The 27,971-nt window shown below is 43.2% G+C and overlaps 1 protein-coding gene across 1 annotated transcript; it reads right to left on the bottom strand.

Moving 5' to 3' along the window:
• Window positions 1-12,506: 12,506 nt before the first annotated feature.
• On the bottom strand, window positions 12,507-14,186 carry LOC138267127 (uncharacterized). Its single transcript, XM_069215981.1, has 3 exons — window positions 13,663-14,186; window positions 13,190-13,561; window positions 12,507-12,659 (listed from the first exon to the last, which is right to left on the bottom strand). Exons 1-3 carry the CDS (start codon window positions 14,143-14,145, stop codon window positions 12,507-12,509), a joined length of 1,008 nt encoding a protein of 335 aa, XP_069072082.1. The 5' UTR covers window positions 14,146-14,186.
• Window positions 14,187-27,971: the final 13,785 nt, after the last annotated feature.

Genomic DNA, 27,971 nt, shown 5'->3' with positions numbered 1-27,971 from the left:
CCTACAATCAGACCTATATTTGGTCATCATAGTGAGTTCGTATAGTCTATGTATTATCTTGTATGTGTAACATTATTTTTTATGTTTTTTATCCCGAGGGGTCCCTGTGGATGAAGCGATCCGGAATTTGGATGCAAAGCTTAAAAGCCAGCCCCGCAAAAGGAAGTCCCATGGTTCTAAGGACGGCCCGTCCATTAAGAAGGGCCCCTCAAGCCGAAAAACCAAAGGTGATTTTTTAGAAAATGTAGAGGCTGATGTATACTGTCCTTAGTGTGTCTAAACGTCTTTCACACCCACCGGTATACCAGCTATAACTAACCCTAATATGTATTTTGCTATCTTTACATCCTAGAATCATCACCCCAGAGCTCCGGAGACGTCGGCCCTCAGCCTAAGCAGCGGCTGTCGTCTTTAAAGGTCTGCACTGGGACTGCTCAAAACCCCACCGCGTCATCGGTACACGTGAACCAACCCGAACATCAAGACCCACCCTGCAACCTCTCTACAGCCACCGATCATGGTCCAGGTACAACTCTTAACGGCCCCACACCAACCGTCATAAAGGGAATGCCTAGTACAGCGAACACTTCTGCAACAGCTATCCCGGGGATGGGGCATGGACAAACGGACAGTATCAATCGTACAACACCAAACGCCCAACTGTTTGTACCGTGTGAGGTCTCTGGAGGGGCCCCAAAACAGTGCAGCAGTCCTAAAATAAATCGGTTGTCCTTAAAGAGTCGTAGGAAGAAGTTCCAGACCCCAGAGCTGCAATCTGGACCTTTAGACCTGTCTTTTAAAAATGTTGTTAAGGTACAACCGGCTCCCCCTAGGGCCCAGAGTTCTAATACCGGGGTGTCTGGCCACACCCCAACCCCTACAGGGTGTACAACTATCCCCTCTGTGTTATATGACCCCTCCTTGGAAAATGATCACCCTGCAGAGGATCCCTACTCCCACTGTATAGAGCTTCTTAAGGCTCTAGCTGGTACTACCCAAAGTTCTGAAGCCCCGGCATCCCCATGTCTGATGTCCCCCGATACACCCCCGGGGGCATACGACCCCACCAGTCCTGCGCCAAGTGCCCGTGCGCAGTGGTCTTCACCATCCTCATCAATATACCCCGACAGCAGTATAGGGTGTAGCGGAACGCAAAATCAGAGTTTTGGAACACCCTCGAGCGATGATCAGGACTCTCAAACTCCTGGGTGTTCACACTGGAACCCTGTTTTTACGTCCCGCCCTGGTCCAGCAACAGTGAGTGGTGGTAATAACTCCAACCATTGTCCTATAACCGGGGTGGCTCAGGGAGTTGGCAATCATACCTCTTATGTCATAAGTACGGGCCTTGAAACCAACCTTTCAAACCGTGCTAGAGTTCTAGACAGCTACATTAAAGAAATCCATCAGTCGTTCAGACAATTAAAATGCCAGCTCCGTCTAAAAACGTTAAAACTGTGTAAGAACGACGGTAATATAGCGACATCCAGAGCTAGCATAAAGGCTTTAAGACAGCTGATGGCTCGGTGTAGAAACACAATGGCCCAAACTTGCGCTTCAACAGTTATAGCCATGGGTAACATACCATCATGACTAGGCGCGCGTACATACACGGGGAATGTTAGAGGTACCTTTACCAGTACAATGGGCCATAGGTCTAAATATGAAAAGAAGCCACAGCACCTACTTAGTAGAGCTCTAAGAGTTTTACGAGCGCTCAATAGTCAGAGGTCATGTCAACCCCCAAAACCAGCACCCATAAGACCTCAAAATATAGAGTTAGGAGGTGCTGTTGGTCTTTACAGGTCCTCTGGGGGTGGCGGTCCGAGCCGTCTCAGCCTTAAGCAGTCTGGAGGAGCCCCATCCGAAGTAGGTGTAGGGTCAGTGTCACCATTTGTAAACAACACAAATATTGTTCAGATCGGCGGGGGACAGTTACCAAAAACCAGATGGGCCCATAAGAAGCCAAAGTGGCTTGGTAGCTCTAGAAAACGCAAGGCTGTAATAAAAAAGTTAAAGAAAGCCAGACTCTGCGTTACCAGAAGGTCTAAAAACACATCTACATCTAACCATACCCCTGTGAGCTCTCCAACAACCAGTAATTCTCAAACTGAGGCTTCAGAACCAGTATTTATGGAAAGTGTGAGACGGTATAGTCGAGTTGTAGAGCGGTTTAACGCTACAGAGCACTATGAGGAGTTTAGGTTTGTTAACCTAGATCGCCTACACTCCTCAGATCATGGCATTATAGCTATACATCAGGCTGTGCAAGCGCTAATCGAACGATTGTTACACGATGTGGGTCCTAATGATTTCTTTCAGATGCGTTTTCAGGGACAGGGTCTCAATAGTCCCCTGTTTACCAGACGGTCATCTCGGGATGTGTTTGACGCTGTAACGTTTTTAGAAAACCTATCTAAACTTTTACAGAGCAAGGCTGAATTATTGGCGTACGGGTCCTTTAGAATCATCGCCCTCGTTGTTAGGGTTCGCGAGGGTGGTGCTTCCAGAGCCTTAAAGAGCGTTATGTACAGTAAAATCATTGGCAAGAAATCTCGGTGGTTGCTCGATTTTAATACCGGAGCTACCAACATGTGTCTGGCCGCAAGCATTGCGGGCTTATTGATGGACCGCTCTACCCCAGACGCCGTCATTATGTCGATGGCTGTAGCGGCACATGAGGCACTTCAGATACCGACTGACAAAATGGTCGGTTTTGGGGATCTGGGCCTTTTTGAGAACCACTTTGCCGTGACGGTTAAAGTTCTATACCATGCCGGTTCTTGGAAGTACTTCACTACCAATGAAAGTGTGAAAAACAAGACCGTGTATGTGTTGCATCATGAAAACCACTTTTACGGTGTCTTGAACCTGAAGGGTTTTCTAGGGGCCAAGTATGTGTGCGAGCATTGCGATCATATATACAACAATCGGACCAAACACCAGTGTGAATTTCACTGTAAAATGTGTCAGAGGGACGGTTGTGTCAATGACAGTGCTCAGAAAGTGAACTGCACAAAGTGTAAGCTGTTTTGTCGGTCGCAAGACTGCTTAATCACGCACATCGGCCTAGCCCAATGTGTTCTTAAAGCCGACTGTGGGGCGTGCGGTCGCTATAAACCTGTCGACCATGAATGTAAAGGCATGGAATGCCCTAGGTGTACCGTTGCTTTTATAGCCGGAACAACACATGAGTGTTACATGCTCAGAAGTCACTACCCAAAAAAAACAGAAGACTATATCGTCTTTGATATAGAGTGTACGCAAGAGACGGGTGTGCACCAGCCAAACTATATTTACGCCCACCATCTAACAGGTGATGAGAGCTGGGAGTTTGAAGGACGGTCCTGCGTGAATGATTTCCTCATCACGTTCATGCAACCTCGATACCAGGATTTTACATTTCTGGCTCACAACTCCAAAGCATATGACTCATTCTTCATTATCCGTGACCTGATACATAAAAAGTTGCCCATTAGTCTCATAACCCAAGGTTCCAAACTAATGCTGCTTAAGGTTGTACCTTTTGACATTAGGTTCATAGACACCTTGAATTTTCTGCCCATGAAGTTGAGCAAACTGCCAAAAGCCTTTGGGTTTGAAGGCTGTAAAGGTTATTTCCCTCACTTTTTTAACACCTGGGCTAATCAGAATTACAGCGGCCCTATGCCTCCGCCCGACAGTTATGGTTGCGAGTACATGATGCCCTCTGAAAAAGAGAGTTTTCTACAGTGGTACGATGAAAACCGTGAAAAATGGTTTCATTTTCAAACTGAATTGAAAGCATACTGTCAGGCGGATGTTATGATATTGCGAAAAGCATGCAACCTTTTCAGAGATGTTGTTGTGGCGATGACAAAGCGGGTCCTGTTTGTTGAAACCGAATCACTCAAGAGTAAAAAAAAAATAACTGTATACCTGGACCCATTTCAAAACATTACTCTGGCTTCAATGTGCATGTCTATTTATAAACACATGTTTTTATTGCCTGAAACTATCGCCTTAGTACCACCCGACCTCTATAACGGCAAGCAGAAACGTTACTCCACCCCCTCTATTCAGTGGCTCATGTACGTCTCTGCGCGTGAGAGCATCTTCATTCAGCACGCTCTGCAGGGTGGCGAATACCGGCTGGGTCGCTACTATCTAGACGGGTATGCATTAATTAACGGCGTACCAACGGCCTTTGAGTTCAACGGGTGTTTTTACCATGGCTGCCCTCAGTGTTACAAGCCCCATGAGTTTAATAGACTGCAGGGAACCTCGTTTGAACATCTGCACCGCAGGACTATGGCGAAGGCGCAGTATATTGAGAGTTGTGGGTTTGTTTTGAGAACTCCATGGGAACATGATTGGGTAACTGAGCTACCGAAAGATGGTGAACTGAGCACTTTTATTAAGAGCCAGCAGTTACCTTCACCGCTGGAACCCCGTGACGCCTTATTCGGCGGGCGTACAAACGCCATTCAATTGTACCGTGTAGCTGGCCCTGGTGAGAAAATACATTACTACGACTTCACAAGTCTGTATCCGTTTGTGAACAAGGTGAAGTTGTACCCTATGGGCCATCCTACAATCATATACCAGAACTTTAAACCTCTCAAAGAGTACTTTGGAATCATTAAGTGTCAGATTCACCCACCGCGGAAACTTTACTTTCCGGTGCTCCCTTATAGAGTCGAGGGTAAGCTAATGTTCCCCCTATGCCGTACCTGCGTTGAAAGTAAACAGCTTAGCGAGTGTCGGCATAGTGATGAGCAGAGGGTGCTGGAGGGGACATGGTGCACCATCGAGGTGCAGACGGCCCTAGAGAAAGGGTATCGCCTAGGTAAAATCCTGGAAGTCTGGCACTTTCCAAACACAACAACCCAGCTCTTTTCTGAGTACATCAACTTGTTTCTCAGAGACAAGCAGGAGGCCTCGGGGTATCCAGAATGGTGTGTCGATGAGCCCTCAAAGAAAAAGTATATCGCTGATTACAAAGCTCGCGAGGGTATTAAACTGAGACCGGCGTTCATTAAAGTTAACCCCGCCCGCCGTCAGCTAGCTAAGCTCTGTCTCAATTCCTTGTGGGGAAAGTTCGCACAACGTACCAATTTGTCAAACACTTCCATCGTCACAGATCCAGATGAGCTTTTTAAGTACATATTCACACCTGTTTATGACATATCCAGTTGTGAATTTATTGACGACGAGACGGCCGTTCTATGCTGGAAATACGCCAAAGAGTACCCCACAACGTGTAACAATATAAACATCTTTATAGCCTGCTTCACAACCGCTCACGCCAGGCTAGAGCTTTACAGGTTGCTGGACAAGCTTCAGGAACGGTGTTTGTACCATGACACTGACTCGGTTATCTTTGTGAGTAAAAAGGGTGATGAAGATCCTCCGCTGGGTGATTATCTAGGGGATTTGACCAGCGAGCTCGAAAAGGGGGAGTATATACAGGAATTTACCTCATCAGGCCCTAAGACGTACAGTTATAAGACCTCAAACAACAAGGTTTGCATGAAAGTCAAAGGTATCACTTTAAACGTCAACAATACGATTAAAATAAACTTTGACAGTCTGAAGGGTCTGGTGCACCAATACTCCGCCTCGAGCGATCACAAAAATAGCAAAGCCATTGTTGTAAACCAGCCGAGCATTGTCAGGTCCAAGAAAAAATGGGAAATTACAACCCAACCGATGTATAAAACCTTAAGAGTAGTGTTTGACAAACGGGTCCTCACATCTGAATACAAAACACTGCCTTACGGTTACTAAATGACATTAGAGGCGCGAACCCCACCCTGACATGGACACTAGACTACAACACCCATTCTCCTGCATTTTAGCAGGTCCCTCCAACAGCGGTAAAAGTTTTTTTATAAAGAAACTGCTAGAAAATGCTCCCGGTGTTTTATCTCAGACCCCAAACAACATTGTGTGGCTTTATTCATGCTGGCAGGATCTTTACACGGAGCTCACCCTAAAGTTCCCCCACATTCGGTTTATAGAGGGTATCCCCGATAATCTCAACGACGATGATTTGCTACCAAAACAACTTGTAAACATGGTCGTGGTGGATGACCTCATGCGTGAAGGCGGGGACCACCCCGAGATTGAGCGGGCTTTTACGCAATATTCACACCACCGTAATCTGAGCATATGTTATATAGTGCAGAACCTGTTTTACAAGGGCAAGAGCAGCCGATCCATAACTCTCAACGCCTCATACCTGGTCTTATTTAAAAACCCCAGAGACAAACTTCAGATCTCCATTATAGCTAAACAAATGTACCCCGGAAACACCCCGTTTTTCATGGAGGCCTTTAACGATGCTACAGCAAAACCCCATGGTTACTTACTGGTGGATTTGAAACCCAACACTCTTGAAGACTACAGACTACGAGCCGGCATACTACCACCTGACTTCCCAGTCGCCTACACGCCTAAAACAATGCCCAAAACCTATAAAAAGAACAAGTAAAAAGATGCTTATAACATTTACACTCTAAACCTTGTAATATAAGGACACCACAATGTCTGCGAGGTTGCGGCGTAATTTAGGCCTTCTAAAAATGTTGATCACAGCCAGCCCCTCTAAAAGAAAAGCAATCCTTTGCGCTGCCTCGGATGATCTAGTGGCCGCCATTTCAGAAATAGCCCTAAACACCCTAAAAGGTAATGTCCCGATATCAACGAGCCAGTTCCGCGTTCTGAAGAAGAAGCGCCACATTATTAAGAAGCTCAGCAATAAGAGGGCATCGCTCCTTTCCAAAAGAAAACTGGTCAAACAGTCTGGCGGTTTTATAGGGTCGCTGCTAGGTATAGCTATACCCCTAATCACAGGGCTACTGTCGAGGTCCTGATGGAGCACGCCCACAAAATGTACCTCGTACCCCGGCAACAACTGGAACATCTGGGCCCTTCTACCACGGATGTCTGGGACATACGCAAAAACGAAACGCAGCGTCTCGATGCTGAAATCAAAGCCATTTTGAACCGAACTGATTTAAAACCCCACGACAAAGCAGGGCTTTACTCAGGAGCCCTTCAAAACTTTCTACAATACTACAAGCAGCTAACCTCTGAAAAAAACAAACTGACGCTGTATACCCCAGATGCTGAACAGCAGCCAGGACCCTCTATGGTGTCTCAAGACACAGGCCACACAACCACAACGGATGCCTTTGTCTTAGACCTTTTAAAAAATATCAGTCAGAAATATAGAGGGGCTGCTCAAATGTTGCTCAGTAAAATGACTACTACAAAAGATTTGACCACCTGGAACGACCGGGGCGAATTCGTTTACAAAGGGCAGCCGATTGCTGGTTCCCATATGTATGATCTGGTCCGGGGTCTCACACATGGTAAAACCCTATCGACACAAGACGCTCCTAGAGGCTGGGAGCAGTTCCTAAGTGCAGCTGCGGAACTCAACATTCCCTCCACGATTATCGGTAATGCAGAGAATCGCCGTAAGCTTGAAAGATTAAAAGATCCGGCCCCAGCTGTTTTTACAAGGAGCCCCGCTATATCGACACCACCTTTCTTTCCACAACTAACACCCGTTCGGAACCGTGCTGCTCTTCCTATGGAGCCTAAAAAGAGCCTATTCAAAATGAACACCTGGCTACCGCTCTAATTTTGCACACTTGTACAGTTTTTGTTAAAAGTTTTTACGGTTCGAAAAATTATGCTTCATTATATATGTTTAACCTTGTAAATGTTAGTGTTGAAACATGCTTGTAATAAACACTTTTAAATTTTCATCAGGAGTCTGCCATCTTTTTGTTTATAAATGCTTTGAAAATGTGCGCAGTGTGTCTTAAAAAAAAAATGCCACGGATGAAAGTATGTTTAAGATTTTTTTTTTTATTTTAGGCACACATAAGTACAAATAACAGCTTTACAGTACCTTACACTTTTGACAAAGACCATATTCTGCTTTAACAACGTGCGACATTGTCCTAGAGTTTTCATTCACATATTTCATAACAACATCATCGTTGTTTACTAGATCGTCTGAGTACAGATTTTAAAAAATTCTAAACGTTATACCTTCAGACATTTTACTAATAAAGTATATACAATGTTCCCCACATGTGATGGCCATAGGATCCTGTACCCGAAGTTTATTATACACAACAGTGGGTGATGCTTTTTTTACATATTTGAATATCGGCTTTGTATAAATACTATGCTCAGGGAATTCGGCTAAACTATCAAACACTATAACCTTGTCCACATCCAGAAACAGAGCCGCCCAATGTGCACCACCCCTGTAATGGGGATCGGTGTTAAAGACGAGGGTGCGGGGCCTTTCTGGACCTATCTTTTCAGGTAGTCCATCGCTAGGGTATACCCCTAGAAAGTATTTCTTAGCATGTTTATGTCTACTTAAGAAGTCCCGTATCTCCGTAGTGTCCATTTTATATATTTAAAAAAAAAAAAAAAAATTATTTTTTTTATTTTACACTCTTTCAATGGTAGTCAAACATAAGCTGACGGGCGTGGTTGACCTGGATAACGCTGTCGAATACCGAGAACACAACCATGTTCACATTGGCCGCCAGCGCCTGTGTAAAACGTATTTCCGCTTTTAGATTTCCGTTTTTGATCAGGTTGTAATGGTCGCCGTCTTCCATGTCCGGCGTCAGGTCGAACGCAAACAGAGTGTAGCCGGCAGCATACCCTTCTCTTGAAACAACTACTCCAGAGTCCCTCAGCTGTTTCCCCGTTATCGAGACCAGTCCTAGATATTCCCGGACAAAATGTGATGCTCCAAAATTCGGTGTGAAAGGTTTTGCGGGGATCACGGCGCCCTCGTGAACCAGAGCAGCATAGTTGATATCATAGTGTTTGAAGTTGAAAGGGTTTGAGTTGTAGGCGCCACTAAAAGCGGTATTGTCCACAAACCCTATGATGATGAGTTTCGGTAACTGCCCCAGAAATAGATTCTGCTGCTGCGTTAATCGGGTTCCGGCGGGGATGCTGAATATCTTCAGAGCAACTCTTTCAATGTCATACTTGGCGTTCGATAATTGTAAAGCTTCAGCATGGGCCAGTCTGACACTTGGGGACACTTTCACTCTCTTTACAAACAGGCTCGCTGACAATATAACCAGTTTATACTGCTCTGCATCACCGCTGATGAGACAGAAAGCGTCTTTGTTACGATTGAGTTTGATCTTAAGATCGATACCGTTGACTAACAGTTTGTCTTGGAAGAAAAGGTCTGAATGTACGCGTCCCAGGAGGTCAAAATGCCTACTGCCGGCGACGAAGCTGGCTCTTTTTTTAAATCCCTCATTGTCACCGTCCAAAGCCGTGTTCTCCAAATGCGCTTCGGTATCTCGGTAGAAGAGCCCCGCTGAAAGATGTGTGTCCAGCGCATCACGACTATAATTTAGAATACTCTCTATGTATGCCCTGTAGGCATACATGTTATCACTCTGTGTGACAAGGCGATCGCCTAGGTTAATGTCCACTTGATTAAACATTGTTGCGATGGGATAGGCTATCGGGGCCACTCTAGCATCATCCTCGATGTTGTCACCGTTCGCTTTGGTTATTTTCCAGACGAGGTGCAGGAGAGTGTTGTTGAGATCAAGGTACATATCCGTGGACCCCGACACATAAAACTCTATCGGTGCAAGGGGTGTCAGAGCGGCCATCGGCGACACTTCCATGAAAAAACTGTTTTCAATGCTAGTCTGTGTGGGTTTGAGAGAAAACAGATCTAACTCAGATTTGGCGCATTCACCCGATGCACAGTGTACGAAGGCCATGATCGATGTTTTAAAAAATATTCGCACTAGAACGAGTTCTCTTCTTCCTGGTCGATCTCTTCCGTCTTACGGCTCTTCTTTTGTGAGGGCCTTTTGAAGTAGTCCGGCGCTTCTTATAGGGCCTTGGTGGACCCCGACGCCTCGAAGCCCTGCGCTTCCTTTTAACACCACCATGCGCTTTATACAGCAACCCCGCTCCTTCTTGGGGCTGTCTATTCATGCGTTCAGCTACCGCAGACGTTACACGACCCACGACATCCTGGGCGATGTTTGTAGCAGCCGCTTTAACATGAGGTTTTGCAATTTCGAACCCTCTTCTCAAAAAGGGCATGGCTCTCCTAAACATGCTCCGGAAGAAACCACCCAATCCCGCCCCATACATAACCGGAGCCCCTTGAAAGTAGGGCTGGGGGCCTCCATACCCCGCCTGAACTCTATAATAGTCCCTGTACATAGAGGGATCCCCGTAGGTTTTCATGATGACCATTGCAGCTGTCTAATAGTCACCTTCGCGCCGTGGCCTTAAATGAAGCTTGACAATAACTTTCCCGTATTTAAAGGCAACCGTCTCCGACTGATCGTTGTACACCATGATGGTTATAGTGTCAAATTGTTTTTTAGAAATTGCAACATAGTCGAGTTTGTGATGTTGTATATTAACCATTGTGTTATTTTCGCCCTGCACAGGGACCCACCTCAACAAAGGTGAATAACTGTCCCCGACCCTCTGCGGCTCTACAATATCGCTATAAACGTAGAGTGTATAAAAGCCTCCGTTAATATCGGGACATGTAGGGTCCGGATCCACCTGCATCTGTTGATGTTGTACTGTCCCTAAAACCCGCTGTAATTTACCACTACATTTAAACACAGTACTGAGCTCAGGGGCTTTAAGAAACACTTTTCTTCTAACGTAATCCAACACCAGATATATATTCGCATACGTCTCGATGCTGCCTATAGTTTTGTTGATGGCCTCGACTACCGCCGCTACAGTGGGGTAATAGCCGTGTGGGAAAGACAGGTGATAGGTCAGGGTATCCTGAGGGCGCTTTGTATGAAATTTAACATCGGCCTTTGTAAAGGTATTCCAAGTTCTAGGGTACTGTATTTCCGTTAGTGCCACCTCCCACGGACCTTTCAAATCCACTGGTTTTGCAAGTTTCACCGTATAACTCGAAATCTGATTGTCTGGGAACATGTCCTTCGAAGCATTGGATGGCAGCGTGATATAAAAAGGGGAGTTCTCCATCATGGCGCTTACAGCTTGACCTCACACAACGTGCAATGAGCTGGCCAGGACCCAACTGTTAAATTTCTCGGGCCACCCACGCCATTTGACCAACGCCTGTCTCCGGACACCGCTCCCTTTCCTTTTCAGAACCTTTTCAACCCTGTACACCCTGTTCGGATCGTAGGGCACCTTTTGCAACTCTTCGGTGTAAAAGACACCCGATACCTCTTCCCCAGCGTAGTCTTTTAACCTGTAAATATATATCCCTTCTTTAAGCTGCACACTTTCCACTATGAATATCTCATCGCTGAATGTTTGCTGGTAGCCTTTGGTGAAGACCCCCTTCAACTTTGAAACCCTGACATGATCCCCTTCTTTTAAATTCGGTTTCTTGACCTTCGGCGTGAGACGCCCGCCGTACACCGATCTCCACACCGTTAACGAATTATCCCTTGTTACCTTAACAGGGGCCATTTTGATTGTCCTGTGGTAGGTGGCGTTATAAACATCTATAAAAGCCTTTAGAACATCCACGTATCTGTAGGTGTTGTTGGCGGTGAAATATCGCCACATCTTCGACTTTAAAGTACGGTTAAAACGCTCTACAACAGCAGCCTTTACCTCTGTGTGCGTTACAAAATGTTGAACAGCGTGCAGGTCTAATAATTTTTGGAAATGTTTGTTTAAAAATTCCTTTCCGGCGTCTGTTTGTAGTTTCTGGGGCACACGCCCGCTAGCGAAGATGTCTTTAAAAGCAGCTGTAACGCTGGTACCACTTTTATCGTTTAATGCCTCTGCATAGGCGTATTTGGACAAGACATCTATGACGGTTAATATATACATGGCGCCATCGTTATGTTTTGCTAGATCTTGAAGACTGATTATGTCGGCCTGCCACTGATAATCGAGCTGTGCGTTAACAACGGTGGCCCGCCTCTTAAAGCGCCTCCTGGCAGGTTTGTGCAGCGAATAAGCCTCTTCCCCAGCTAACCAAGTCTTCACACTGGCACGTTTTACAGATTCATTTTTAGCTCGAGCCCTTCTAAATAGAGCTTCGGAACCTCCGAAACTTCCAACCCCATGTTTATCGTAATAAAGCTTCCTTAAATCCGCATCCGTCATGTTGTCTCCCACCAACACCACGAAATGAAAGACGCTTGTTTTGTGTAAGGTCATTTTATTAAACATGAAAAACATAAAAAATGGTGCTGGGCTACACAACCAACGTGTATTTGACATTTTGTGCTACAGAGTTTATAGATGTCATAACGCTGGACCGCTGTGGTCTTTTTACAAACGTATACATAGTACAACCCCCACTACACATGTTACTCAGAGTATGGCCTTTCACAAACGCTAAGCGTCACAAACTTTGATATTTTTATAGCTATACTCTCAATAGCTCTAGACAGGACTTCCCACTCCCCACGCCTATAACTCTGAACACTCAGGATACTGACAAAATTCAACAGTTTATACAGTTCTAACCAGGACTATTCCGAACCTTTATTTGTGACATAATCTTCAGTCATGTTCACCAACGCCTCGTGTATCCCCGTCTCAGGTGAAAGTCTTAACTCTCGAATGTGTTCTTTGTCCGAGGTCTGGCATTCAACAGATGCGTTTAGCCGCCCATTGATACACCACTTGGCGATACACAAATGACTGCTACATTGCAACAAGGCTGAAGGTTCCGAAATGTTCAGATACCGCAGAGTCATAGGATGTATTTCAGCTATTCTTTCTTTAACCAGCACAAAAATCAATCTCCCGATACAGATGTAGCCCGGTTGTAACTCATAGGCATCTTGCATCTCGATACCCGGATTCCCCGCCTAAAAGTGAGTAAGTATGGAGCGTTAAGTAACACATTCATGGTCTACTTTTTTTTTTTTATTAATTAATTTATTTTATTTTTCTAAAACAGCTTTCGTGGGGCTAGAGACTTCATTCTTCTGTTTTTATGATAAATGTCACACATTCGCCTTTTTATAACCCGTTCTAACATACTTATGTCAAAGTGGGGACACATACCATGCATGCGGTCGAGTTTTGAGCAGGGCTCAGCAGCGTATCGGATCTCATTGACAGCCGCAGCCAAGACCTTAACCATATCACTGTGGACACCTTTCTTCACAGCCGACAGCCCATACACAACCCTTAACAACCTATATACCCGGTGAGGGTCTATCCGACTACAAATGTGGCGAATTATTCTTGGTGTGTATGCATCGTATAAACATTCATGAGCATCCTGTTGAGGCGCATTAATTTTATGCCCGTAACAAAGATCATAATAATCCTGTTTAACACAGGCGTTCACAGCGGCCGCTGCAAAACCTTTAACTGGCCATATGGTGGCCCAGGGTACGCCCGGAGCTTCCTTTTCAAAATCGCGGCTAGTGTAGGTGCAGACACATTTCTTACGAGGCTCTTTGTTCTGGCTTGTAACACTTCCAGACTGTCTGGAACAGCATAAGCAGTAAAAATTTACGGCGTTAACCTTTGGAGTTGACCCTTCTAGAGGCTCACTTTCTTCAGCTACGTTCTAGGGTTCAAACAGAAAGCACAAGACATATTATTAGTTAAATGTATGACATTAGAGTATACAGACATAAAAAAAAAAATAACAAAACTGTCATTACCAACCTCCATATTCGCATCACACTCAGAGGCTCCTCTGAAATCCTGGGAGTCGCAGAGGTCCATTGGGGCAGAAACAGCGCCGGAGCTTACACCTGATGGCTGTACAATAACGGCCTCTGACTCGGTGGCCTCCTGGTCGCCCATGTCTTCATAGATGGGCGAATTCGGTGGTGCTACACATTCTTCAACATCTTCAATGTCTATGAAGTTAGATGCAACACTTAATTCATCTTTCGAGGCATTGCTGTCGCTGTCGGGCCCCTTAATAGGGGATATCTGGGTCGACACAGCCTTGAGGTTGAGCTTTTCAAGCCGGTAGCAAAGTTCCTCTTCAAAACCGGTAACATCGGTATCTTGGGTGGCCGGGACACCCTGTTGTGCATTCTCATCCATCGTAAGAGGGGCGAGGGTCCGGTAATATCTACCAATAGTGTTCAGGGCCCCTGAGGAGGCTGCTTTTCTTGCGATCGGATTGTATCTCTTCATGGCACCTTGCCAAACTGTTTCAACCCTGGTTCACGGTTTGACAGCCGGTTCTAACCAGCTCCTTATATGCAACATTTCAAAAAAAGGGGGGGCTAACACGTGACACCATGAGGGCCCCTAACTGGCACTTGGGCATGAATGTCTGACATGTCCAGACCTGTCCCTCTCAAGCTCTGAAACCACGTGCACATCACTAAGTCATACTTTTTACATATCTCATAGGCCAAAACCCAGGGGCTAGGACCCAGACACAGGGCTAACACGTGACAACATGAGGGCCCAGCCCAATTGACAACCCCATACACACACGTCACTTCCGGGGAGGGCTTTCAGGGACAACGGAAGTCCCAGCCACCGGATATGACGTCATATCCGGGGCGGGATAACTGTCACTTTTAATATGGTGATTAAAGGTATCCCTTCCTACTACTTACCTCAAAACGAATTAATGAAATATTGTTAAATTTACACGTGAGTCCAACAACGTGTATGTTTTAAATTTGCATGGTCAGACAATTTACATGTTTATATTGTTCTGTAATGAGGACAAGGAGGAGAGTTGGTTTAAAAATGCTTTTACACTTTTTCATAGAGGTAGGTTGTTACAATTTTTCTGTGCATTGACAGTTTTACTGAATAAAGCAAATTCATATAATATGAGATGCTTATTTGATAAATTGCTTATTACGCCTCATTGGTGTCTGATTGACATTATGGACGTGGCATAGTAAAGACTTCGTGTTGTACCTTTCTTTGAAACAAGCGTGAGCCATATTATATTGGCAGCGTTTAAACTGGACTTTTTCAATATTTCGGTCACATGCAAACAAAGGTGTATATTGTATATAGAAGAGATACCGCTACATAATACGTTTTTGGAATATGTCTTTAATTTCCAGAACAACAGCTTTGATATTCATCTATGTTTTAGTCTATTTGGAGGTTGCGATTTATTTCCCTTCTTTCCTCCTCAGTCTACATGATCTGTACTGAAGAAGGCAGACACAAGTGAAAATGCATGCCGAAACATAGACCTATTATTCAGGATCATGAATTACTGCATAACTAAAGAGTATGATATGATGTCTGTTATAATTTGTACTGTAGCAAAACATCAACAATAGTTTTGTGATTTTGATTAAGTATGTACCCAGTTCTTTCTATGAGCCTTCCAATATTACTAATGAGAACCTGGATAACATATACAGGTCCTTCCATACTAGTTTGGATATATGTTAGGATCACACATTGGTATTTATTAACTGTGTACGTTAACACAACAATGAGAATATATATCATTTGTAATCCTTAGCTGCGTAGGTTACACAATCAAAGTTTCAGTTGCCTAGCAGCAGTGCTCTAAGAAAAATAATGGGAAAGAGAAATCACTTCAAGAGCCTCCCATCCTGTCTCCTACACTGATAGTGACATAAACAGTCCTCTAATTAGTGCATATATTCTATCACAAACAGAGATAACGCTGTAAGCAATCAAAAGTACCAGCTTCTCTCTCTGGCATGTTGTGAGCCCGCAGCTAGAACTATTATTAGAACTAAACGATAGACCGAGCAAGTGAGCTCTCATAATTCGGGGGCTACTTATTTCAAGAATAGTACTAATTTGGCTTAAAAGCATAAAGTTTCATCTCTGTGGTCACAGTAAATGTTTCCATACCTAGGAACTTGAAAAGACGGTCAACTTGTGTCTGACTTCGGGGATCTTAGTCCTTCACTGCAGAGAAGTGATAATCTGTGTAGCTGCACACACAGCCAGTGAGATGTATCTACCTCTGAAGGAGCCACCATGAAGTCTGAGTACTGCCTGTTTGCGTATTCTATTCTTTATTAATTAAAATATGTTGTTTTTGAGGTAAACTCTTCTGTAAATAAAACCGGGTTACTGTAGATCAATGAGTCGGGAATTACGGGCTCCAGTCTAGCTGATAAGATACTTAAGAAAATGTATGCTCCAAGGTTGAGGATCTAGATAAAGCCTGGTGCTTCTTTTGTTTGTGGATCACTACCTTTCTTATAGAATAAGTTACTGAGAAAGGTTTAAAGAAGGGGTTGAGCGATCTTCTCAGCATCTGAGTGAGCAGCCCGCAGAAAGTTTTATAGCATAGGGTGTGGGAGCTACCTGCGACTGTGGTTTTGTCAATTTTAAGCTTCTCAATGGTAGAGATCATTTTCCTCACAATTATATGATGTGATGTGCTAACTATGATATTTGAGCGGGTGTTAGTTTCTCTTGTATTGTTGTTTACTCTAGGGGTGTGTCTAATAGATGTCCAAAGCCATATCTATATCTTTGCCACCTCACCATTGTGTCCTTGGTATTTCTTGCACTTAAGTTATGCTCTGTGTATGTGAGACAAATACTGCACATCAATTATTCTTCAGGTGTGTTTCTTCACCATGCAAGTCCGAGGCTGACTGTGCCGTGTCTTGGGGATAGTTCTTATGACAACTAATCACCATCAAGTGTCGAAGAATATTTGCTCTTCTGCTGCCATGTCTTCTGGGTAAGGGTTCTCCTTCTTTCAACATCTTCTCATTCTTTGGCATAGTGGATGTCGTACTGGAGGGTCTTTGTTGTGAGGTTTTTCAGGTGGGTCAGTCATTGTATTGTCAGTTATACCCAAAAGCCTGCTTGCCTCTCTGAATGATCTTACATTGATCTTTTCCCTTGCCATGTACAAATCAAAGAGAATGCCTGCAACCATTGATAGAGCAACTTTTGCATTCACAGGAGATCTGTGATGGGGCTGGAATGTGAAATCTTCAACGTTAAGACTGCCAGATCTTGGTACAGTTGTACTTTAAGGCTGAGGAAAAGCAGATCTTCCTCCCTGTTTTGAATCAGCATCATTAACCTTTTTATCTAAAAAAATTGCATTATCTTAAGAATGTAGGGGGTGCATTTCTTCCAGTCACTCAAGTATTCACACAGTGCATCAAGTACAAGTACTCAAGCTTATCTCTGATGAAGTGCAATTGGTCTGGTATGAAGGGCCAGATGTAGTAAGCCGTTTGCATGTCGCAAACTGCAAAAATCGCAGTTTGCGGCATGCAAACGGCCGAACGCAATGCTCATTCCCAAATTGCGAGTCGGTACCGACTCGCAATTTGGGAATGCGACTCGCAAATAGGAAGGGGTGTTCCCTTCCTATTTGTGATCGCATCGCAATTCAGAGTTGCTTTGTGACCGCGAATGCGGTCGCAAACCAACTCGCAGTTACCACCAGTGTCACACTGGTGGTAAGTCATTCGCAAAAGGGAAGGGGTCCCCATGGGACCCCTTCCCCTTTGTGAATGTCGACAAAAATGTTTTTTCAGAGCAGAGTGGTCCTATGGACCACTGCCTACTCTGAAAATAACAAAACCAAATGGTTTCGGTTTACTTTTCATTTTGCAACCCGTTTTCCTTTAACAAAAACGGGCTGCAAAATGAAAAAAAAAGCTGCTTTATTTATAAAGCAGTCACAGACATGGAGGTCTGCTGACTACAGCAGGCCACCATCCCTGTGAGTGCAGGGACCCGTTATGGGGTCGCAAAATGCGACCCACCTCATGAATATTGATGAGGTAGGTTTTTGCTACCCAATAGCGAGTCACAGAAGGTGTCTGAGACACCATTCTGCATCCAATTTTGCGACTTACAAATTGCGAGTCAGTCAGACTCACAATTTGCAAGTCGCAAAATTTGATTTTCCTACATCTGGCCCGAAGTTCGGTATGCCCTCTCTCTCAATCAGTGTAGGAAAACCTCTAATGCAAACGTTACTACAATGGGATCTGTTCACTAGGTTTCCAACTTTGTGTGGCATTTCAATATTCTGATCTCTCAGGTCCTCAATAACACCCTACATTTGGTGTTGCTCCCTTCGTTCTTTGAAGTATGTCTTGAAAGCAGCTTTTTTGCTCATGTTTCACTCTCAATGGTATTTTGGAATTGTTATATGAATTCCCTAGTAATGTCCACTTTTTCAGTGGAGGTTACTGTTTAACTAGTGAATAATCAAGTGAGGCTGTTGTTTGAGGATCCTTGTCTATTTTGTTTGATTCCTGGACTTGCACATCCTTCACCATAGTTCTGATTGTGCCTGAGCTCAACCAAGCTACTCTTGGGTGACTAAATGTCTTAGAGAAATCTCTGGTCTCAGGGAGCGTTGAGTCTTTGAGGCAGATGCTCAGTTCTATAGCACTACAGTTTTCTGTATTGGGAAGCTGCACCGGTGAGTTGCATCCTCAGGTCAACAAAGCCTAACCCAGTAGGGGTCTGACTCCAACAGCCTTTAGGCATGATCGTAATGCATGTTTGGTGTAGGGACCAAAAAGCTCATTATTTTAGAGTGTCGAGCTTCCCTCTACTCAAACATGAGGGAGATCAATTAGCCTCACCAGTGCACTTGATTACGTTCTCTTCTCTGTTAAAAAGGCTGGTGCGTAGCACATTGTAACAGCATGTGTCAGCCTTTCCTGCCTTGAACTTACCACACCAGAGTCAGAGAACATGTGTATCTTCTGGCCCCTACCTTAGGGGTCTGAACTCTGCACTTCAGTGTGGCGGTCAATCCTTCCTTCTGCTGTCACCACTATGAACTACCCATCAGTTCTCCAGTGAGTCAAGAGCTGCATTTCCCTGCTTGACCAGTGTTTGTGGCAGCACCTGCTTTCAGTCCTCAACCTAACTACTCCAAGGTGGGAACTTCTGACTGCCAGCAACCTGCCTGCCAGCACCAATGTGGTAACTGTCCGGCTTTGCAGCCTAACTCATGGAAGTGTTGGGATCCAGCTGGGTTTTAAAGTGCTCTGTCTGTACTTTATTTAAACCATATAGGTCCAAACCATGAGTCAAGGAGTCATGAAATACTCTGAGGGCCAGATGTATCAAGCATGTTAGTGGTCGCAAATGGACCAATTCGAGAATTGGGGTGTTTGCGACTACAAAAATGCATTTTGGCATGTATACATTCCAAATTTTGATTCTTAACATGTTACCGAATCATAATTTGGAATTGCAAAGACATATCGATTCGGTATTACGAAGGGACATGCTTAGGGCGTCCCGTCCTAATTCCGAATCGCAGCAATATGTAGGAATGTTTTGCAACCGAAATGTGGTCACAAAACATTTGCAATTTACCACCTACTTCAAGTAGGTGGTCACCCATTTGCAAAAGGGAAGGGGTCCCCAAGGGACCACTTTCCCTTCGTGATTGTTTGTAAAAACATTTTTTAAGAGCAAGCACTGGTCCCATGGACCGCTGCCTTCTCTTAAAAAATGAAAAGAAAACTTTTAATTTTTGTTTTTTAAACTCATTCCATTCACCTTTAAGGAAAATGGGCTGCATTTAAAAAAAAAAAGATTGCTTTATTGAAAAGCAATCACAGACATGGTGGTCTGCTGACCCCAGCCAGCCACCATTCTTGTGCTTTTGTGTTTCCCAATGGGTCACAATTGCGACCTACCGCATTAATATTAATGTGGTAGGTCAATTTGCGACCCACTAGGAATCGCTAAATGAACTCAATGAGTTTCATACATTAGGAATATGGATTACCTAATTACGATCACAGAAAATCGCAATTAGGTAGTCGCTATTCCTAAAATTGATGCATCTGCCCCAAAAAGCTTTAAATGCAGGGTTTATGGAGGACCGTTAATCATACGGGGCTCCTCCATTCCTGCGCTGGCCAAAACCCTCAGACATATGTTAAATATTAATGAAATAACTTGATACCTTTCTAGGTTGGTTGTGATTTACACCTTTGATTCGGCAGTCCTTTGTCACATTTTACCTGCAGTCCTCCACAATACATGGCTCCTGTTACACTAGTTAACGTTTCGACCGCATTATGGTTCTGTCTATAAAGTTAATGTTACTTAATCTATTTCTCTATTGTTTCTGTAGGTTGTAGAAAAACATTTTTCTAATTTACATCACAGATAAAAACATTTTTATGCGCTTTTAGATTTGAAACACAGTGATAAAAACAACAATTAATCATTTTGACTTTCACAAAATGTCCTATTCAGTGATAACAATATCTTCTAAAACAATACGCATTTGCTAAAACAGGCAAACAACATTTGAATTGTTACTGTGCATTATCTGGCAAAAACATTCAGAGAAAATGGCATAATTAATAAACAACCGTTAAGGTTGATGCTACACAATTACAAGTGAACAAAACCAAGTGAGATGAAAATCACATTACATTTAAAATTATTTAGAGAGTTTTTCACTGATACAAAGAATTACAGGAAATCACATGAAACCAGAGAGAAATGCTGTGCCAGAAATTCTATAAATTATTTCTGGGCAGTAAACACTTCTACAGTTCTAGTGTTTCTGGCAGGGTTCGAATTGATGCAGGAAACATTCCGCACACCTCTGTTCAATGTATGTGCACAAAGTATGCATTCACAAAACACTCCAATGATTTTGTGAAATTTGCTCCCTAATCATCACCATCTTCATAATTTGTTTTGAACAGCACTTCTAAGTGTTGAAAATTATAGAAATTACTATTACCTGGAATACTGGTACATAATACGGCATCCTTAGAAGGTAGGTCTATGACGATGTGGCGAATTACAGCATTGACAAGTGTGAAGACTGGCAACATTTCTGTATGTTCCCGTGGTGGGGAGGGGCAGCCTGTAAATACTTCAAACACAAGCAAAGGATAATTCACATACCCCAAGCTGAAAGCTTTCCACCCTAAAATGCATCATGGGTTCCTCTCAGAGAGAAAGTAATTGTATTTGTGGGGATGGTGGAGGTTTGCAAACGTGAAGAGTGGCTATCAGGCTGAGCAAAGATCAGTCTGACAGGTATTTTTCATGTTCAGGTTAGGCAGGCAGGTGCTGTATATGCACAGGCAACTGGCTGCCTGAGCTGAACTTTGCAGGGCCAAAGATTTCATAACCCTTTGGGCGTGAAAACCTCATCCCAGCAAAGCACTCTGAGGTACTCACTTTCATGATTAGGGTGTGTGTCACAGATAGACTTGAGCCTGGGAGCTTCCGTTTGAAGCCCTGAAGTGCATAGGGCTGATTGTCGATCAGTGACAGCATCACAGAGTAGAGTGAGGTCAGCAAGTCTCAGTGATCCCATCCCACTCTGTGATGAGAAAGAGCCTCCTACCTCTTCTCAATGGTTGATCCACAACAAGGTCAGCTAATGAGAATAGGGGGTAGTCCCAATACCACAGGAACCCCCGAGGCCTCCCTCCCACCACCCAACATCACCTCTGCAGCAGGTAAGGTTTTTTAAAAAGTTTGGTGCATGTGTGCATGAATGTATGCATATTTGTGAGCACATTGTGTGCATGCATATGTGTGTGTTTATAAGCTTTTGAATGGGTGGTGTATGTGTGCTCAATTGAGAATGCCTGGTTATGAGTGAGAGTAGATGTAGATGGGTGAGTGTGAGTATTTGTGGGCCTGTGTGACCCACCCAACCCGCTCAAATTGCTGATGGACACTGGCAGAAAACATTTAATGGTGAGGAAGGGAAACAGAGTTTCTCCAAATGAAACAATATTTTTCCCATAAAGAAAAAAAAAACGTACTTGTGCAAAAGCACTATTGTGTCACAATAATATCACATTTTTGTGTTCATGATTTCGGACCTGGAAAATTTTACATGAAGCACACCTGGAATTTAGTAATTCACTCTAGATGTAGTAGTATGCAAACAAAGGGCATATTTCATGACATTGGAAGTATTTGTGGTCTTATAATGTACCTACTGGCCCAAGCCTCATTAATCTATCGCAATGTGCCTTTCCCTTAATCTGTGGATCCATTCTACCTCACTGTCTGATATGGGGCCATGGTACCACATACACGTTGAAGAAATCTGCAAAAAACGGTTCTGGTGCACCAATGTTAGCTCATGCAGTGCATTGATGCATTACTTAAGTATCATTATATCTATCGCCATTTTTAAAATATTCATTTGTTTTTTTAAAGGAAACAGCACAATCGGGCACCCGTATAAATACAGTCATGTAATGGCAAGAACATCAAAGGCATCATGAATGTCAAAAGGAGTTCCATAAAAACAGCAGTCCGCAGGTGGTCGCAGTACAGAATGACCAACAGTAAGGAAAATATTGCATTATCTAACACATTATTTAGAGTACACACACACAATGCATGATTACATCCTACACATCACGTTGAACTAGTTGCCCCATGATTTCAATCTCACCTTCCACAGGCCCCAAGTTATAGTGTTTTTTTCAATACCACCAGACTTTATAAAATTTGTGTGGACCCCCTCTGCTTTTGTAGGTAACTTTCTCCGCAGCCATATCCATGTGTATTCCAGTCCTCCATTTGCATAGTGTTGGGACTTCTGGCGCTCCCCTGTACTTGGCCATGTCCCTTTTCGCCGCATCCAAACCCAGGTTACAATATAGAAGTTTACTCCTCAGATGTCCCCCTCAGTCAGAACCCCAAGAAGTATATATTTTGGTTCAATCGGAATTCCGACCCCCAAGATAGCCAGGAGCTCCCATAGCACTTTGCCCAGTAGATTTGTACAATGGGATATCCCCAAAGAGTGTTTGGAAAATCGCTCCTAGTTCTGGTGCATCTCACACAGTCTTGGGTCATTGTCCTTCCCATCTTATGAAGCCTGGCTTGATCATAATATCCCTAGTGGAGTAATTTAAACTGTATTAGCCACAGCCTATGCTTTATGGCTATTGCGTGAGTGCATCAGGGCTGCGACCCAGTCTATGTCGACCATCTCTCCTGCATCTACCACCCATCTGTCTTGCAGTCTTCACAATATGTAAGGCACATTATTATTTAGCATTTTATTTGTGTGAGTGACCACCCTTTTTACAAGTTCACCTGCAAGTAGCCTACCTTGAAGTAGGACATATTCAGGTCTGACTGCAGTTCCCAGCCCCTCTGCTATTCATGCACGACACAGTTGCGCTTACTTTATGTACTGGTTCTGATGGAGGTGGTATTCCCTCCTAAGAGAGGGGAAGTGCATTAAATCTCCATCCTCCAGAAATTCCCCTATTTTGAAGATGCTTGTCAAATCCCATGCTTCAAAACCTTGCAGCTTCCCCAGTTCCCACATCATGTCACCTTCCCATTAGGGAGTTTATCTGGTCACTTTAGTTGCCCAACACATAAATTGAGTGGCCTTCATCCTGGCCTCCAGCATCACCTGCGTCACCAGCAGCAATCTGCCTGCCCAAATCCCCAATATACATAGTGCAGATGGTAATATAGTAGAAACTGGGCCCTCTCTAATGCATAGGTCGAGGGGTCTGGGGGTGCAAACAGCCAGCAATTTGTGAATATCAAATGTGTGGCCCAATAGTAGGCCCTCACAATCCGGAGAGCAATCCCTCCTTTGTAGGAGTTTCACTGTAGTGTCTGCATTCTCAACTCCCTGTTTATTTTAGTGAATATTTCCTCTGGGACTTTATAGTAAGTGTTCTGTGGGCTGTTTTGCAATTTAGGAAGTGGGAACATCTTGAAAATGGCAGCCCTCCCCAAGATGGTCAGGGGCAGCCACTGTCAGCACTCTGTGTCACCCTGAAAACTACTGAGCACCCTCCTGAGGTTGGCAGCTAGACATAGCCCCCTATTGGGCATCATCTATATTCCCAGGTATTTGAAGCCTACTGTCCCCACCCTTAATCTACCCGGTAGGGAGGTGAGGTTCAAGGGGCCATGTAGTTGAAACAGTACAACTTTGCCCAGTTTGTCTTGTAACCCGAGGAACTGCCAAGCATCTCCAAGGTCTGGAAAATGACTGGGATTGTGGCTATGGGGACAGCTACACAGGAAAGAATGCCATCAGCATAAAGTGAAATGTTCTCCTTCACTCGACTATAATCAGAGACATGGAAGCCCCGTATATCAGGGTGGGCATTCACCACACATGCCAAAGGCTCTATTGCAAGGGTGAACAAGAGGGGGCGACAGGGGACATCCCTGCTGAGTCCCCCTCTCTATCGTTAATGCCAATGAGAGGGACACCATTAACCCTCGCTGCCATGGTTGGGGCTTGGTACAACAATGCTACCCACTGCCAATACCTAGGACCAAATACAAATTTCACTGGTGTTTGCAGGATAAAGAGGCTGTTTATTGCATCAAATGCGATCTCCATGTCAAGCAAAAAAAAGGCATGGGGTTTCTCACTGTTTCGTATTTCTGTCAACCAGTTGTGCAGTCTCTGAAAATTAAGGGCCTGATTTAGATTTTGACAGGAGTTCCGTCATCCCGCCAAGACGGCGGTTCCAAGTACTACATCAAGCTGATGGAGATCCAACTGCTGTATTTAGATGTCTGCTGGCTGAACCTCTGTCTGCATTGACAGAGTGGATTTCACGGCATAGGTGGTTTACCACTGCCAACACGGCAGATTCCAATGCTGGCTAACAGTACTCTGTCACTGTCAGGGAGGCAAGATTGCGCTGAGCATATTTAGATTTCACATCCTTGCTGTCATTGTTCTGGTGGTGAATTTCTGACTGCTGGAGTCCGTGTCTGGACCCGCTCAACATTGTACTATGGCTAAGTAAATGTGTCCTCATTATTCGTCATTTGTAATGTGTCTATTTTGTCATGTCAATTCATACATTTTTCTGTTATTCTATTTTAGGATCCTTCACCATGCCATTTTCATTTGGACATTTCATGTTATATGCTGCTGTTGCATAGTACAAAGGGAACATGGCTTGATCCTGTGAAAAACACACACACTTTGAATGTACATATCTTGTAATAAGACAACTTGTACAGTGATTAAATGGAAGTTTATGCGTTTGCCCCAGACTTGTTTTCTATTGACTGTTGTCACCAAGGCAATATGTGCTTCTTAACTTGCTCTGACCATGTGTAAGTCAACCCATAGCATACTCATCTCCCTTCACAATTGCAACATCCTCATTTTGTGCTAAGTGTATGTAGTTGTTGATGTGCCTCATCATTGTAGAAAGGACTTTTTATAGCATACCATTTAAAGTTGGTTGTGACATGCCACCAGTTACTGCCACTGTGTAATGGAAGGATCCTGAGGTCATAAAGTTGTGCACTACCATAATTTTGACGATTGGTGTTATTGATTTGGGATTCCTATTGTGAGGCAGGAGGTCTGACTCCAGCTGATGACATGAATCAATAATAGTTTGCCTATTCAATCTGTTTTATATGATTATCTCCCATTCTACCATGGTGTCAAGGTAGGAAACTGTATAAAAAACAAATGACACAGACAATTTTGCTTATGTATGTGTTTTTTATTCTTACATTTGACACAATATTCTTACTTACTAATGAATGAAAATAATACATTAAGATTTTTGCTGTTTGTTATATGTAACTCTTTTGAACGTGGTAGAAATATTACCTCAATATAACATTTTTTTGGCTAAAAAATATTTTCATTATTTGCATTTTAAGAAGTAATGACGGAAGATTTGGAACAACAAGAAATAAAACAGCAGTCCTGGACTTTGTGTTTTTAGAAGTTATTTTACAAATACAAATAAACTGATACAGAATGATAACTAAATAACAAAATGGAAAACCAAAAAAAAGGAGTACATCATGGGGGATGAAACTATTATTTCAGAGGCAAAATTGTTTGAAGTCCAATGTACAAAATACAACTGGCATCTAAAAGGTAAATGTGTCCAGAATCTAATCCACAGAGTGAATGGTAGTCACACACTGCAGTGTAATGTCTTCCAGATAGCATCTGGGAGTATCGTGATATGTCGTGGGTACGTGGCATGTATTATGGATGCCATCTTAATTACCCCATTGTACCCATAAACCAGAAGTACCACAATCCGTTGGTAGCTGAAACAAGCAACAGACTAATCATATCGAGGACTAGGTGCGGTATACTGATTGCCCAAGTAAAGGTAGAAGTCACAGTGGCCATCTTGAGTCTAGTCGTAGTAAAATCCTGTTGGCTGGTGTGTACTGTGGATGCCATTTTAATAGTCCCCTTTGTGTCCATAAATCAGAGGTGCCGTAATTCGCTGGTTACTAAAATACCAGACTGATCTTGTTGTGACCTTCGTATTGAAGAGTAATAGCCCGAATGCAGGTAAAAATTACGGCAGCCACCTTGAGTTGCTAAAACAAATAACAGACCGATCTTTTTGTGACCTTCATATTGATTAGTAATAGCCTGAATACAGGTAGAAATGACGGCAGCCATCTTGTGTCTAGGACTAGGTTCCCTTTTAAGAGCAAATATAGTACCTTAAATATAAAACCAGTGCAATCCAAAATAAGAAACTAATTGAGACAAAACACTAAAATACCATTTATTCATATGCCAAACTCAATATCCACTACACAGGTGTGCCTACTGCTCAACTATATTCCATATAGATTTTAAATGAACTGCATCTCGTGTTGGGAGGTGCTGGAAAAAAACTACAGTATCCTTAGTGTGTTGTAGTTGTGGATAGCCGAATATGAGAAATATGTACCAGTAAGAATACCCAGCTACCCAAAGTAGACACATAGAAGTTGAGAGAAAAGAAAGAAGTTAATATAATGAACACAGAGAACGTCCCATTGCAAAGAGAAAACCTCATTAGTGCAAATCTGAGAAAGGTAGATTAGGTAAAGATAATGTTAAGTCAATATATTATAAGACTATTGTGGCCACATAAGTAAATACAAACATAAAAATATAATTAACCAATTATAAAGCATAAATGCACATATGTACAGTTGTCAAAGTGAAAGTATGAAACCAGAGCAAGCCCTTGTTATCTGACATATGTTAAATGTTTGGACTCTCAGTTAATGGACAACATCTTGCTCTAATGGTATTCAATGGTGTTGTAGTTGTGCATTTATTGTAAACAATAGGATATAAACATGTCAAGCTGTGCACATCATTGATCATGACACCAGAAATTACTGCATTTCTTGATCAATGTTTAAACCATATTCCACTGAGTGGAGGCACATTATCCACCATACTTCACATTGTCTAATTTTTAATTTGCAGTTGTCCCCCTAACTTCACAATTTACAACAGCAATACCATGACTTCTGACAGTATACTGTAACCCTTGAGCTTGGCATTCTTTGGCATGTACTACTATTGGGTATCTCGCATTCAGCTGTTTTAGTGCCCTAAAATGTTCCATCATACGTTCCCTAAATTGCCTGATTGTAGTCCCTACACATATCTTTTCACCTTTCCATACTAGTAAATAAACAACATACCAGGTATTACAGTCATTGCAGGTGCGTATGGTATATTCACACAAACCATGATATGTTAATTTGGTGATTCCATCCGGGGACCAATTGCACATACTGTAGTGTCCACATTTAAAAGATCCATTCAAATATTTTGTAAGCCATGTCTTGTGTTTGTTGGTAAAGGGATACCTCGGACTTACATAATTCCATATTGTTTTGCCCTTGTGGTATGGGATGCTGAGGCGAGTCAAAAGAAAAGGCTGTAGGTCCTTATCTTTGAGCAATGAGTGCCAATGTTTGCGCACAATATTGTAAACTTTGTTCGATCTTGGGTTAAAGTTGGTAACCAATCTAATCCTCTTAGATTTTTTTTTCAGGTTCTGACTTTTATCTGTTTAGGTAGTATTACGCTCAGTTTTACATGCTCTATTGCTTTATCTTTTAATCACCTTTATTTCATATCCTGATACATAAAATGTTCTTTGGACATTCAGTATAACGTTAAGTAAAGATATACTTACGCTTGTGTGAAGAAGTTGTCAATGACAGCTTGACGTACATCAATTTCTTCCTCTTCACCACTATCATCTTTATTTGAC

The sequence above is a fragment of the Pleurodeles waltl genome, chromosome 12, assembly GCF_031143425.1.
Source record: "Pleurodeles waltl isolate 20211129_DDA chromosome 12, aPleWal1.hap1.20221129, whole genome shotgun sequence".
NCBI lineage: Eukaryota > Metazoa > Chordata > Amphibia > Caudata > Salamandridae > Pleurodeles > Pleurodeles waltl.
The sequence above is the reverse complement of the archived record's forward strand: the minus strand, read 5'-3'. Positions and strand labels throughout refer to the sequence as shown.